Source organism: Sinocyclocheilus anshuiensis, unplaced genomic scaffold (assembly GCF_001515605.1).
Source record: "Sinocyclocheilus anshuiensis isolate Anshui unplaced genomic scaffold, SAMN03320099.WGS_v1.1 scaffold86, whole genome shotgun sequence".
Lineage (NCBI taxonomy): Eukaryota > Metazoa > Chordata > Actinopteri > Cypriniformes > Cyprinidae > Sinocyclocheilus > Sinocyclocheilus anshuiensis.
This window is the reverse complement of record NW_015547662.1, coordinates 3,247,533-3,262,338: the sequence shown is the minus strand read 5'-3', so window position 1 is coordinate 3,262,338 and position 14,806 is coordinate 3,247,533. Positions and strand designations below refer to the sequence as shown.

The 14,806-nt window shown below is 36.9% G+C and overlaps 2 protein-coding genes across 2 annotated transcripts in view; both read right to left on the bottom strand.

The window, feature by feature from the left end:
• Positions 1-9,207, bottom strand: part of LOC107702376 (amyloid beta A4 precursor protein-binding family B member 2-like) — a 48,640-nt gene extending 39,433 nt beyond the window's left edge. Inside the window, exon 1 of the mRNA XM_016504677.1 lies at positions 9,142-9,207. The gene's annotated coding sequence lies outside the window, so the exon portion shown is untranslated. The remainder of the gene's footprint in view (positions 1-9,141) is intronic.
• Positions 9,208-12,453: 3,246 nt separating this feature from the next.
• LOC107702375 (ubiquitin-like modifier-activating enzyme 6) overlaps positions 12,454-14,806 on the bottom strand; it is a 16,040-nt gene continuing 13,687 nt past the window's right edge. The window contains exons 32-33 of the mRNA XM_016504676.1: positions 13,915-14,009; positions 12,454-13,764 (exon numbers count right to left, since the gene is read on the bottom strand). Coding sequence (XP_016360162.1) covers positions 13,614-13,764; positions 13,915-14,009 — 246 coding nt within the window. The 3' untranslated portion in view covers positions 12,454-13,613. The remainder of the gene's footprint in view (positions 13,765-13,914; positions 14,010-14,806) is intronic.

The window sequence follows — 14,806 nt, the reverse complement described above, 5'->3', positions numbered from 1 at the left end:
CAGAATTGTGAGAAAGCGTTAGGGATTTGAAGAAATCCCTGTTAATTTGGGATCTTTTGGGACTGAAGTAACCACCAGCAACTACCCAGAACACCCAAGCAACTGTATAACGTCACCCTGGCAACCACCCACAACACTCTAGCATTAATAAAACATCTTGATAATTCAGTGATCCTCTTGCTTTTGGCTTGATAGGTGAATATGAAATTTCAGCAGCACACATGACCGATGTGTAACATACACGCACATATACTCATACCTTTGGACCTGTCAGGTTTTTGAGAGTGCATTGCTTTGAGGCATGAAAATTAGCATAAAAATTACCATCTGTGCCTGACAGCCTTGACAAAACATACACACACACACACACACACACACACACACTCACACGCAACTAAGAAATATTGGAAATGCAGATTTGCTTTCATGTGCATATGTAACCTGCATCTCACCTCATCATTCTGTCAAAAAAAACACTAACAAAAGAAACAAGACGGACGTTGACAGAGTTTGTAGACAGGAGAAGACTGAAGAAGCTATGGAACTTTCTAGAAGGTTAATGTGCAGTGCCTGTGTTTGTGCGTTTCACATCTCCAAGCCAGACATGCCTGACACGATTTCAATTTGTTACAGCAGACGGAAGTTCGAGGAGAGGCAGACAGAATAATATACAAATTCATTCAGAAAAACAGCATCAATATGTTTGCATTTCTCAGAAAAGCATTTAGAAACATAAGCCTGGCTGGCTTTCAACTGACATGCCAACACACAATCACTCTGAACAAACACACAGAGGAATGAAGGAGTGAGTGTGTACTCAGGCCCTGTGAAAACATCCACAGGAAATAGGAAGTGATGTCAGGCTTGTCAATAATTGTGACCTTTCATTTCAAGGGAACAGCGAGTTGAATTATCAGGCAAATGAGCATTTTCTGTTTAATGCCAAGTAGAGGTGTGTGATATTTATCATCTACGATAATATCATAATTGTTGTTTTATGGATGTGTGAGAAGACATTATCGAGTGTCACTCAGTTTGCAAAAAACAAACAAAAACTTGAAAGTCCAAAAGCATTAACTGCTTGATTAAGCCTATTAGAATGCAGTTAAAATGCCACTATAATTCAAGTTATGAAAGCAAAAAATATCCCTGTATAGGTTTTGCTTTTTTATATTTATAAGATATGATATAGTTAAGTAATAACATTACACAAGCAAGAGTGCCATTTTCCTGAATATTAGCACACGAGCGTGATCGCAAATGTGATATTGCTTTTATACAACAGTTCAACAAACAAGAAGTTGATATTGAGTGAGTTACACTTTAGACACATTATTGCCTGTTTTTTTTCCTGTTTCACCAACAAAAAGAGCTCCAAAGAAAGACGGAGCAGAGCATTTGTGCATCTCAGAGAAACTGGATGAATCCTTGAATCTTGACTTGAATTCCTAAATGAATCTTTTTTTTTAATGAATCAGGGATTCAGTGTGATTCAATGATCCAGTCATAAAGAATATCACTTGCTTTGTTTCTAAATGAATCAGTTGTTTTGAACGAATCGTTTGAATTAATGATTTAACTAATCACTCATTAAGACAGGGACTTTGCCACCTTCTGGCGGTTTTAGTTTCATATTTATTTATTCATGACAGGCCTGAACCAGCCAAGGTACCAGCACAAAAACACACTCAGCAAAATACTGTTGAATTACTGTTATCAAAAAATCCCAAATTATATCAAGATATCATTTTTTATCAATATCGCACACCCTTAACGCTAAGCAAATAATGCAATCCAACTCAAACACACATACAAACTTGGGGTAAATGGCGAGGAGAAGATCCATATACAGTATATCACCACATGAAAGACGGTCCATCTTGTCCAAATGGCTGTCTGCTTCCAACAGCAACAGAGAGGAAGAAAGGAAATGAGAGAGAGAGACAGAGAGAATCGGGAGCAAGAAATGAAAATACAAGCCTCCTATTGTTAGGCTGGAATAGAAAACAGGCGTTTGGACACACACAGTGGGAATGAAACAGCACTTTTATAATCCTGAGTCAAGCCCAAGGCAACTGTTAGTCAGATGAGAGGAGTGTGATAATGTCACACACACACACACACATTATAAATGACAGTGGGATCGTGGCATGGTCTTACACCCCTTCTGTGGAAAGCAGGATTGATTACGGATGAATGATGAGTCTGGCTGCTCCCTCCTCAGTTCTCTAAAGTTAGTCTGAGGGCAGCATCCCACTAGACAGTTTTTAAGCCGATTTTCAGTCGTAAACTTTATTTACACAGTGATCTGAGAATCAGAGGGAGGTGGTGCACGCAGCCACATCTCTCAGATACGATCCAAACTTTTATTCAGCAAACACAAAGCCACATATGGTAAACGTTGATTGCACAGAAGGGACAAATACACAATCACACACATTAAAAAGGTAAATGTACTCTATAAATGTACATAATTTTAGTCAATAGTTGTTTAGTCAATAAATGTTCACAACATGGTACTCCTGCTTTTATTTCCCAAAGCTTCACATTTTTTTATGCTAAATTGGGCCACTGAACTATGTGACAATCTGACAGGTAATTGAAGAGTGCTTCCTTTTATTTTGTTTTATTTTATTTTAAAGATAATTTTTTTGGGGCATTTTTACCTTTATTTAGACAGTACAGTTGGCCGGGACTACGCTACATGTCGGAGTGCTGCCCGCTAGGCTTTTGGCTCTGACGAAGGCCTTTATTTTATCTAAAATGGTTGCAAATGTTAAAAAAATACAACAATAATTTAAAATCTAGTCATCATTGGTTGCAGTTGAGAAAATTTTGTACACATTTATATGTGGTTTTATTAAATGTCATCTCGTATGGTGGTTAATATACTGTTTCGCAAACAAATAACATTTATGAACCTGCTCTTTTTAATGAGTCAGTTAAAAAGATTCTCGAACTTGAATTAGGGTTTGGATCAGACTCAGTCAGTGAATCTTTTAGAGTCATTACTGACTCCCTTTAACCTGATCTCGTGAGAAAATGCAACTATTTTATGTTTAGCTAAATTGGTGGTGGATTTCGTATGCATGAGTCTGTGACTTACTGCATTGCAAAGGAGAGCCTCCAATTACCCGAGTATAGAAGGTGATTTAAATGTGTTTTTTTTTGAGCTGCTGTAGTTGCTGCCCCGATAGTAGTAGTAGCTGGAATTTTTTTTTTTACGGGTAAGTCTGATTGAGCGAGGATCATTTTCAAGTGTTTTTGGAACCAAAAACATGTAACGGGGTGGTTAGAGTCATCGACGAAGAGAGGGTCCAGTGCAGAGTTAGATTGAGTGTTCCTCCACAGCGAGGATTGCTTGGCACATGACAATTCCGCTTTAAATTGTGTTCTAAATAGCAAAACTCATGTTCTGAGAAAATACTTTTGCGCGAATAATAATGATAATTTTTATGAACTTGACTTTGTTTGATGGCTTTGGAACATAGACGGTAACGACAGACACAAGGATGCTCTCGTTGATCAAACAGTCCATCGGTCTGATGACAGTAGAACCTCTGTTCACAGGTGTCACGCACAGACAGTAGCCTAATGATAACCCCTTTCGTGCTCTTCCCAATATTGTGACAAACACCATATTTAAAAGATAGAATTTGAAGGAAACTGTAAGATATCGCGTTTTATTTTCAAAATGTTTTGTTATTGACGCGGTGAGTCAGACAGCTATTTACACTGCAAAAAAATAAGGCCTATCTCTTTCCATAAAAATATAGGCTATAAACATTCTAAAATATATGTTTACCTTTTAGGCAAATTGCATAAATTAGAATTGTGATGTCTCAAAACACATTTATAGTCCGTATCTCATATTTTCCTAACGTATTCCTACCCTTAACTGCGTTAAACATGGTGTCACATGGATGGAATATGCATGGAAATGATATGCAGATGATGTTATGCATATTAAAACTAGGCGTTGTAAGCTCCATAAATGGCTATTTCGGGGAGGAGACGGGGTGGAGAGCCATGTACGCACAATCTTCTGCTGACTGGGTATTACAAAGGGAATTTTGAGCCGGTTCTGGCGTACATATGGCTTTATAAATCTGAAAACTTTATACGCAAAATCTAGCTTTTATACGTATGCACACATTTAGGATGAAATCTACGTAATGTTTTATACACGAGGCCCCAGGACATTTTTTACTAACCACAAATGCAAAAAATCAGGATTACTACAATGACAGCATCAAATGAGAACTAAACTGCTTCTGAATAACCATCTTTATCAAGTCAATGTGTAATTTGTCAGCTAAAAAGTCATTTGGCTCCTAAATGTTTAATTTCACCAAAATTGTTTCAAAGTAGCCTGTGGTTACTTCAGCTTCACAAAAACAAAGTAAACTTAAGTTTACAGCCCAAGTTTTCAATTCCCGTATTCATATAGGCTAATCCTAAATGAACACTTCAGCAAGCTGAAGCTCAATGCCTGCAGTAAAAGCACCTTCCTGTTAAAACAATATAAGAGAGCAATAACCCAACAGTGCAGATGTACCCCTGTACTACATACACCCCCCTCTCAGCCATCAGCTGCAGTCTCTCCACTGCACCTCCCTCTCGGCCCCCTTCTCTCTCTCTCTCTCTCTCTCTCTCTCTCTCGCTCTCTCTCTATCCCCCTCTGACTCACTTTTTCCTCAGTCAGCAAGTCCAGACCCTTAAAGAGGGAGACAGAGACATAGTGCAGAAGCCTGCTCGAATATAAACCAACACACACACACAAAGAGAGTATGCCCTGAGGACGCTGCTATTAGCAGTGAGTGACATCACATCGCTTACCTAAAAAAAAAAAACACACAGGCTGCAACAAGGATACCAGATCCTGTATGAAGATGGTTACCAATACTGACAAAGTAACATCACTCCAGTCCGCTGAGATGTGTGTGTCTGTGAAAGAGAGAGAGTGAAAGAGAGCAATGGGATAAGAAAGAGTGTGGAATAAAAGTATATAAAATGGGTGAGATGTAGGATATTGTCTCATCTGATATTTACAATTTACAAAATATCTAATATATTTCAAGCTTATAGAATTTATTCTTTCATGTTTTTTTCAAACACAGTATAAGAAAACATCAGTCTCATACATTCCAAAGCTCAACAATAAGGATGGCCTGCTGGTTCGGGGCCAGTGTGAGAGAGTCTTGGGCAAATTAACGGAACTGTGCCGCAATGTCACTACAGCTTACATTTGTTGTTCTTGTGTTTTTAGGCCTCGTAGACATAAACATTTTCTGTACTAAATTGAATGCTGTTGTAATTCTGCATATTTAAACATAGGCAGCTGGGTAACAAAGATGAGGTTTTGTCAAAATTTAATTGTAAGAAAGTCTTGAAAGCATCAATTAGAAGTTTAGTTGAAAACAACAAATTGAACAATTCTACATAAAATGTGTACAAAGTTTGTTTTTAATTAAGACTTAACAGCTGTGTAATTTCCACAATTCATGTAATCAAAACAAGCTAATTAAACCCTTTTTTAATAAAGAAAAAAATGGCACACATAAAAATAAATTTCTAAAAATAAAATTGATCTTTTTTTGTTGTGGGGCAAGTGGAAATAATTAATTTGACGAAAATTAAGTTGTTTCAAAGTAGCCTGTGGCTACTTTAGCCAAACAAAACAAAAAATAGCCTTCAAACTATAAAAATGTACGTTTGCAACCTTCATCCAGTTCCTATAATAATGTAATCCTAAATGAACACTTCAACAGGCTGAAGCTCAATGCTTACAGTAAAACTACCGTCCTGGCACATATTAAAATAGCCTATACATTTCTAAAGACAAAACTAATCATTTTTGTGGTGATGCAACAAGTGAAAATACTGGAAGGGCAAATAAAATCCTTATTGTTGCCATGCGAAAAAAATGTAAAAAATTAAAAAAAAATTTAAATGCCGAGCAGTATGAACATGACAGCAGCTGCTGCATTATATGAAGGAATGCTCCGGGTTTAACACAAACTACGCTCTATCTACAGCACCTGTGCCAACAGAAAATCATTTGAAATGAGTGAAATGTTAAATAGTCAACAGCCAAATTGTAAAATGGGTCGTACTGCCATTACTAACCTTAGGGGAGTCTTCTGTCTTGAGTGTTATATGACAATTTCAGGCTATGTCACATACCAAAAATGTTAGTTTATGAAAGTCAAATTTGGTAGCCACCATATACCCTAAATATATACGTCACAATAATGTCTGACCACCACCAGTCTAAACATCCTGTGACAACAAGCACATTTACACCCAAACAAAATCACATTTCTGCATAAGCTGGCAATGTGTGCACTGAGAATCCATATAATATGGCCTAGCATTGTAGCAAGAGTTCACCAAAATATAACCCATTATGAATGTTATAACAAACATTGCATCATACAACAAATCCTGACAAGCACAGGCTCTGGAAATAAGACTTTATGACCACAACAGCCCTCAGCAAAACATTCCAGAAGGCTCTCGTTCCCGAAGCAGCGACCTTATGCCAACCAGAGCACAAGGAAATCTGAATCCTTAACAAGGATACTATTTTCACTAGACCAGGCTGAACTGAGCTGCTGTTGCACAACAAAAAGACAAGGAGTGAAGGGATAAAGTCAAGTTTAAGAGATCAAGAAGAAGAGAAATGGGGACAAGATCCACTGCAAAAGTCAGAGGATTACACTAAGATTTCCTTTATTATGCATACTGCAACTTAGATTATGGTACAAAGTAGCAAATTGTATATTCTTTAATAGCTTTATATGGGACAACTACTGTGGGGTCCAAAAGTCTGAGACCATATTTATTTAACATCTTGGATTTTTTATTTAAACCTGGAAACAATGAAAGATCCTGCACTATTAATAGGACATTAATTAATATAAAAATTACAATTTGTGACACTGATCATGTAAACTCATTAGCACAAAATGTCAAATATCCCTGCTTCCATTTGGAATAAATTATTCTGTTTATCATGTAGGCTAAATCAGGGATTTAGGGATTTTCATATATTAAGTGTGATATTAAGACAACATGCCGTTTCCAAAATTAAACAACCGGCTTTAATGTTGTTATGGTACTGAAGTGATCTGGAGAATACTTCTTAATACCTTGTATTAAGATGACAGTGTGTATTTTTTCTACCCAGTATTAGAGATATGTATAGATTTTTAACATAGAAAAACATATTTTGATTTTATTAAAAACAATGAAATACCTCTTAATATTTATTATTAATCTCAAGATTTTTGACAATATATTTAAAGAATTTAATATATTTCAAGAATTACTGCATTTAACATATGTAATTAATATCTTAGTTTAATAAGTTAACTCTGAAAGTCCAAGTATTTTCTTTCGAGTTTTTCATGGCAGACCACTAGCAGTTTTTTTGGGGTTTTTTTGTTACATTAACATATGAATCTGAATGACTTCTGAATGACCCTCAAAATATGCTTTCATCAATGTTTATATGTGAATAAAAACCTAAACTAAAAACTTCATCATTTAACATGATGTTATCTCTTCAGAAGAGTTAGATTAAACTGCTCAATCATATTTTATGACTGTTATAATGTCTTTGTGTACTTTCTGAAACTTGAAAATTATTACATAGATTTTCAATGGACAAAAAATTAGGAAGGAATAGTCCAAAGATTAAAAAATGTTGTATAGATTTGGAACAAGTAAACAATGAGAGAATTGTCTTTTTTGGGTGAACTATCCCTTTAAATTATCAATTATAATGATCTTTAAAAAAGCATCATATGACCCCTTTAATATATTATTAGTATTCGTTTTTATACATTTCTATATCAAATTGTTAATAATATTTATATTCATGCCCCATGCTAGGGCTTATAAACAGACAAACCCATGAAACACTCACACCCCACATCTCTTGTGGAGGGCCCAGGGATGCAACTCAGTGGAAATGACCGCTTATAGTTTACAAACACACTTACAAGATCATAAATAAACAGGCCGAATACTGACATCCATGCACCACTGCCATTTCATCTGGAAACAACACTGCTTTCCAGAAATGCAGTAATCAGCTTTGAAGTAACAACAATTCCCAGAGCTGCTCTCAATGTTGCATATGCTTTCTACATTTCGACCCATTAATTTTAAGACAGCTAGACATCGCAAACGCCTTCTTACGGTCAAAGATTTCGTGCTGGTGTACCGTATAATTGGCTATTGTAGTTCTGTACACGCCTGGAAGGTCCGGAGAATGTGAAATGGTCTTATACAGAACATGTCTGCTCTTGGAGCTGCCTGTGCCTGCAGCAGAACGAGCGTCATGTAACAGGACGACAGTCTCGCCGCTGCGACGCGCTCCTACAGCAGCGGGTGCAGAACATTCAGGCCTACGGCCGCGCTCAGCCTCACACTAATGATTCACACAGACACACATGTTGGTGCTTTAGCTTAAACAAACAAGCGCGTTTGCCTCAGGCCTGTATGACAGACTTTCGATTCCCGCTGCTTTGACTTCTCCGTTCGCCTGGCCTCGAACAGGGGGCCGGAGCCTGCCGTAGACATGAGAGGGGAGAGGCGAGGCGCGTAAAAACAACCGTGGTGAAACAGACGTCTCAAATGGCACTAATTAAATTGCAAACATCCTAATGTTTAAGTAACATTAATTGTAAAAGCGAAGGATCGACAGCGAAGCGCAAAGTGACCGGTTAAGTGAAGCGAAATTCAGAAGGAGGGCTGCGACCACACGCACGACCCCCGTTTATAGGCTACCATTCCATCGCAAATAGAACGAACAGGATATAACAGCACCAAATACGCGGCAAAACCGTTACAATGTATCAAGCGATAACGTGTTTGTTACTGTAGCAAATCCCGAGCGTTCGCTCGGACTAAATAATAATCGAAACAGTTAGTCAGAAGCCAATCTACCGAGGCGTCTATCCGCCTTCAGCTTTCGCTGTTAAAGCGATGCACGTCCACAACTTCATATTTCCAACCTTTCAAACTCATTACCAACAAAAGTGGCAAACAGCAAGAATTAAATGTTCCCAAATCATAAATCCAGCTGCTCTTATGTCAGGGTTAAATATTTTGGCAAAGCACATCACTCACCTCAGATGTCAGCACCCACTCCCGTTCTCCTCCGCTTTTCTGGTTTACCTCTCTCGTCTATTCTCCTCTAGCGATGTCCGATTCGCGAACGAGTCGTTCATTTGAGTCGGATCTTTTTAATGAATTGGTCGGACCGATTCGCAAGACCTTTCTGAATGATTCGTTCACGAAAAATCGGTGCGTGCGGTTGTTGAGTCAACAAATCACTACTGATTCATTGAACCGAGAACCTTCTCAGTTGGAAATGTACGATTCGTAAAGAGCCGAAAACCAGGGAGTGAATATTTCAATTGAAACATCCAAAAACCTTTCCAGAGGAGTGATGAAAATTAATATTACTGTTGTTTAATGTTAATGGTAATTTTATGTAGTTTCTGCTCTAAATTTATGTTTTTATGAGGTGGTAAATGACTGCAACAAATGTAACTGTGGTACATGAATTACAATAAACATCCTTGTTAATAAAAAAGGCAATATATGCAAGAAAAAAGTAATAAAATAATGATAAACGAAATTGGTCTGTTTTCAAAGAGTCACCACAAAAACACAACTTTATGGCTAATACAGAATTAAGTTTCAAAGAAGGAGTAGTTTGGATAACATGCTGTCATTAAACTTTGCAGTTTTATAGTTTACTGGAAGCAATATATGCCCACATATGGCTTTATAGGACACATGCCATGCCGAGGCGAGATGTCAGGTACAAGGCGAAGACGTAAAAGAACCGCCGATTCATTTTCAACCGGCTCATTGACAAACAAACTGTTCGAAAGAACCGATTCTCAGAAATGAATCGGACTTCCCATCACTACTCTCCTCCCTTCCAGATGTCGAGCGCAGGCTTCCAATCCGCGTCTCCCCGGAAGGCAGCGGACCAATCAGCCAGCGGACCACAGCAAACACATTCCCGGAGAGAAGCGAGAGCGTGACGGAAAGTTTGGAGAGAGAGAGAGATCCTTTGAAAAATAATGTGTTTTTTGAACATTAAAGCATGTCAACATATTCTGTTGCACCAAATACACAAAATAATGATCTTTAAAAAAGCATCATATGACCCCTTTAAGGGAGGAACAAACTGGAGCAAATATGCCGCTGAAAACAGAAGCTGGCCTAAGTAATAATTCAAATCTGATAATAAATAGTGTCAACACGCACTCAGAAAGATATTTCTTTTTGAAAGATAGTTTAATAATGCAGTTAACTCGAAAACTTAAATCTGTGTGTACTTAAATCAATATAATTAAACTGCAATTAAACAAAGATCCTATAAAGGTAAAAGAATCTTTGTTTAAATTAATTTATAAAGCTAGGCTGTAGTAGGTCTAATTAATGAATGGATTTCAGCAAAGATCCCATAACCTTACTTTAATGAGCTTGCATAAGGAGCTAGCAGCTGTACAGTGTCTAGACTGTTACATTACATCATCTTTCTCAGGAGAAGAAGGCACAGGAGGAGAACGAGAAGCTTGTAGCTATTCATGTTAAACAAGATAGCCATTAACCATCTGTGCTCTTAAATGTCTTTGACTGTGTGTGTGTGTGTGTGTGTGTGTGGGGGATGGGGGAGGGTGCAGACTTTTGGTGTGAACTCTGACTCAACAGGCAGTTCATTTGACACTCCAGGGTAAACTGAATTCCTGAGGCCTCCTCCTCTATCTGAACTAGAGTGTGTGATTTACACTCGAAAATGTATCTTTTAAATCACCTTATATGTTATGACTACACACCTTTTCTTTGTGTTTTTGTGTGCTGTAGTATAAAGGCATTTCGTATTGATTTAACCCATCCAACGTAATAGAATTTGTTGAAGTGGTTGCATGGAGAAGCTGCAGACACGACAGAAGGCATACGTGTCCTGAAAGCACACGCTCAGACATGCTGTCCCAAGTGACCCAGAGGTCAAACTCCACTCCTCAAAGTAGCCCCCGTGCCAAGAACAGAGACACAGGCGAGTTGTTTCACGTGTGCTGCAGGGAGCAGAGCCTTGAATCAAACATTTCAGAGTCATTTGTGAACTTCCATGTGTGCAGATTCATTTTCAACTTCCAGTCACAAAGCACCATGAAAGTATGATAATAACAAAGAGAGTATGAGCATTTATTAGTTTAAATATACATTACCATTTAAAAGTCTGCAGTAGGCAACAATGTTTAGGCATCTTATGCTTACCAAGGCTGTAATTATTTGATTAAAAATATGGTAAAAACAGTAATATTATGAAATATTATTACAATTTAAAATAACTCTTTTCTATTTTAATATATTTTAAAATGTAATTTATTCTTGTGATGCAAAGCTGAATTTCTAGCAGCATTACTCCAGTCTTGTGTCACATGATCCTTCAGAAATCATTCTAATATGCCGATTTGGTGCTTTATGAAACTTTTCGTATTATTTTGTAGAAACTGTCATAAGATTTTTTTTCCAGGATTCTCGGATGAATTGAAAATATATTTTATTTGACATAAATTAAGCATATTTAAAATAGAAATCTTACTAACCCCATACTTTTGAACAGTTGACATAGGCGGAGGGTGAACCAACTCCAGGGTAAGGCTAAAAGCAGCCAAATCAATTAACTACAAACATCATAAACCTGTCTTTTTAGGCAAGAACCAGACATGGGTGTCATGTAGGCTAATAAAATATGTTTAATGGGACTGAATTTGTATTTAACATGATTACAGTTTAATAAAAACATTAGAAATTGATCATTATAAAACGTTTCCTCTCTAAGGTTATTCAAACAGTGAATAAATTACTATACAGAAAGTGACATATCATTAACTTTCATATCATTAGCTGTCTACACTGTGAAATTAATCTCTTACGTTGTACTTACATCTGTGCTTTGTTGCACTCAAAACTGATGAGTTTCAGCGATGACTCATCTGAACGCCTCTGATTGGCCATTGCATTCCTAAGCTCAACAGAATCGCATGTGATTGGTTATAATGTGCAACACTGTAAAAACGCCTAAAATTAAATCATTTTTAATTTAATGCCGCAATCGACACTTTCTAATCATTGTCATTTTGTTAGCAACAGACGTAATAGATTTAATTTGTTTGCGCAGGGGCATTTTCGTCCAATTTAGTGGCATTTTTGCCCCAACTCGCTAATTTTTTGCCCCTTTTAAATTTCTGCCCCTTCCCCAGCCTTACACATGCCTATGCCAGTTGAATATACATTTCAGTATTATATTATACTTTTTAAAATTATATTCCATTATACACTTATTATATTATACATTACCACAAACTGCCTTCTTGTTAAAAGACGAAAGGAGAGAAAAAAGGTAAATGCATTTTGACTTGATTTAAATGTTTAATTTATTGTACTTTCTGTTGAAACCTGTAGTCACAATGACATCATATTTTCCAACCACTGGTTTAGCTCCTTTAGATATCATCAGGTATCATTTTCATACAAACCGTAAATACTGGACATTATGAGAGGGAATTCTGTGCAGCTTAACGCCATTTAAAGGGATCAAACTAGAAAACCTTTCCATGTTTTTCTTTGTGCATTTCAACATATCCACTGTAAGCTTAAAGCTTAGTGTTGGGTCAGGTTGTGTGTGTGTCATTTCTGATCACTACTGCCAATCACATGTGTGCTCAGCAACAGCCAACTGCCTAAAGGACACTTTAGGATGAGTTAATGACATCAACAAGTCTGCAAATGCAGCGAGGAACTTGTGTAAAGCCTGTTTTTGATGTTAAGACGCAGGTTGGACTTAATGATATGAATACACCTTCACGTAGGAGGTGATGTCTATACATTATTGCCAATTACGTAGAGTCTCATCCTTTAAGCCTTTGTTGCTCTTGAATCTCAGCACATCAAGCAGTTGTTAGTAGCAGATGGGTAGAAGGACTGTTAAATATAGCGCCCCCTAGTGGTATTACAGGGAATACGTTTTGAACATTGTAGCTGTAACATTACAATGCAATTTTCTTTTCCTCATCTGTCTTCACTGAAAGCAAAAATCAGGGGAAACCAGTCGTGAAGAAGCGGTGATTGCCGATGATGAACAATTTAAAATCTTTGGCGTTTATGTTGCTTATAGTTACTGACGACTTTTCTGCAATATCCTCCCAAAACGTGCAAATAAATTACCACTGATTCATGATGAATGTTTGTCTAGCGACTTTTACCAAGTCCTCTCCCAGTCTAAGAGACTAACATACAATAATAATCCCTGGGGAAGTCGTGTAAACACTTTCTTTTTGTTTTACTCTTCAGATATTATAATCATTATTATTGTAACATTGAAGCACAATATAATTATCTTAAGGCATCTGCACAGACAATGCTGTGCAATAAAATAATAAACCAGTAGAAAACAAAAATTCACTATGTACAATCAGTCAGATCAAGTGTTAAACCTCTTGTGGTCCACAGGACAAGAGAGCGGAGTGTGTTTGTATGTGTGTGTGTGTGTGTGTGTGTGTGCGCGCGCGTGTGTGTCAGGCCGTCTCTCCACTCTCGCTTTCTCGACTGAAGTAATAGCGCAGTGGGGGACTGGGCAGGTCTTCGTCACCATCCACCTCCGGGGCAAATGATACGGTAAGGTCAACATACTTCCTGCCTGCTGAGGGTTTGATCAGTCTATGCATTCTGTAAGAAGAGAAATAAGGGTACTGTCATGGAAATGCATAAGAAAACCACAAAGCCATTTATTTTGACAATTGTGTCTGATCACAGTAGTCACATAGAAATTACACACTTCAGTTTTAAAGTCTAGATTATTTTATTGCTGGGTCTTACGTCAGTTTGAGTCTTTTGTTATGGCCTGGCATAACCGGCACATACAGCATCTTCACTCCGTGAACAACCATGGTGGGCTCAATTCCATACTCCTCCTGAAAATGAAGCATAAACGTTATTCTTACATTATGCACTCTGCAATAATTAATTGTAAAACTCAACTGTTTAACTCTAGGGGAATTGGAAAATGAGCCTATTTTCAAAAATAGTGGTGTGTTCCTTTAACAAATCCTAAAACAACAGATAATTAACCCTCAGAGACCCAGGCATTATTGATGTATTTTTAACGTATATTAAAATTGTTTTTAAGAAGTCACTGTTTTTTTTAATCATGTACATTACCATTCAAAATTTTGAGGTTGGTAAATATTAAACATTCTTATACATTAAAACTTTTAAAACATAATTTAAACAAATTATAAACAATTTTAAAACATTATTTATTCCTGTGCTGGTAAAGCTGAATTTTCAGCATCATTACTCCAGTCTTCAGTGTCACATGATCCTTCAGAAATTATTCTAATTGGCTGCTCTACAGACATTTCTTATCAATGTTGAAAAGTGCTTAATATCACTGGAAACAGGGATACATTTTTTTTTGTAGGATTTTTGATTAATAGAGAGTTACAGATATTTTTTTATAACAATGTAAAAGTCTTTACTCTCGGTTTAATAAAAGTATCAATTTCTTTCAAAAAAGAAAAGAAAGAAAAAAATACATATAGAGCCTAAAACTTGTAGGGCAGATTTTGTGAAAAAGTTAATTTTTTACAAAAGTTCTGCAAAATTGCAGTTTATGAACTTAAGGTTTACATAAAATTACACACACACACACACACACACACACACACACACACAAATACATAGTTTATATATTATTTTATTATAACAA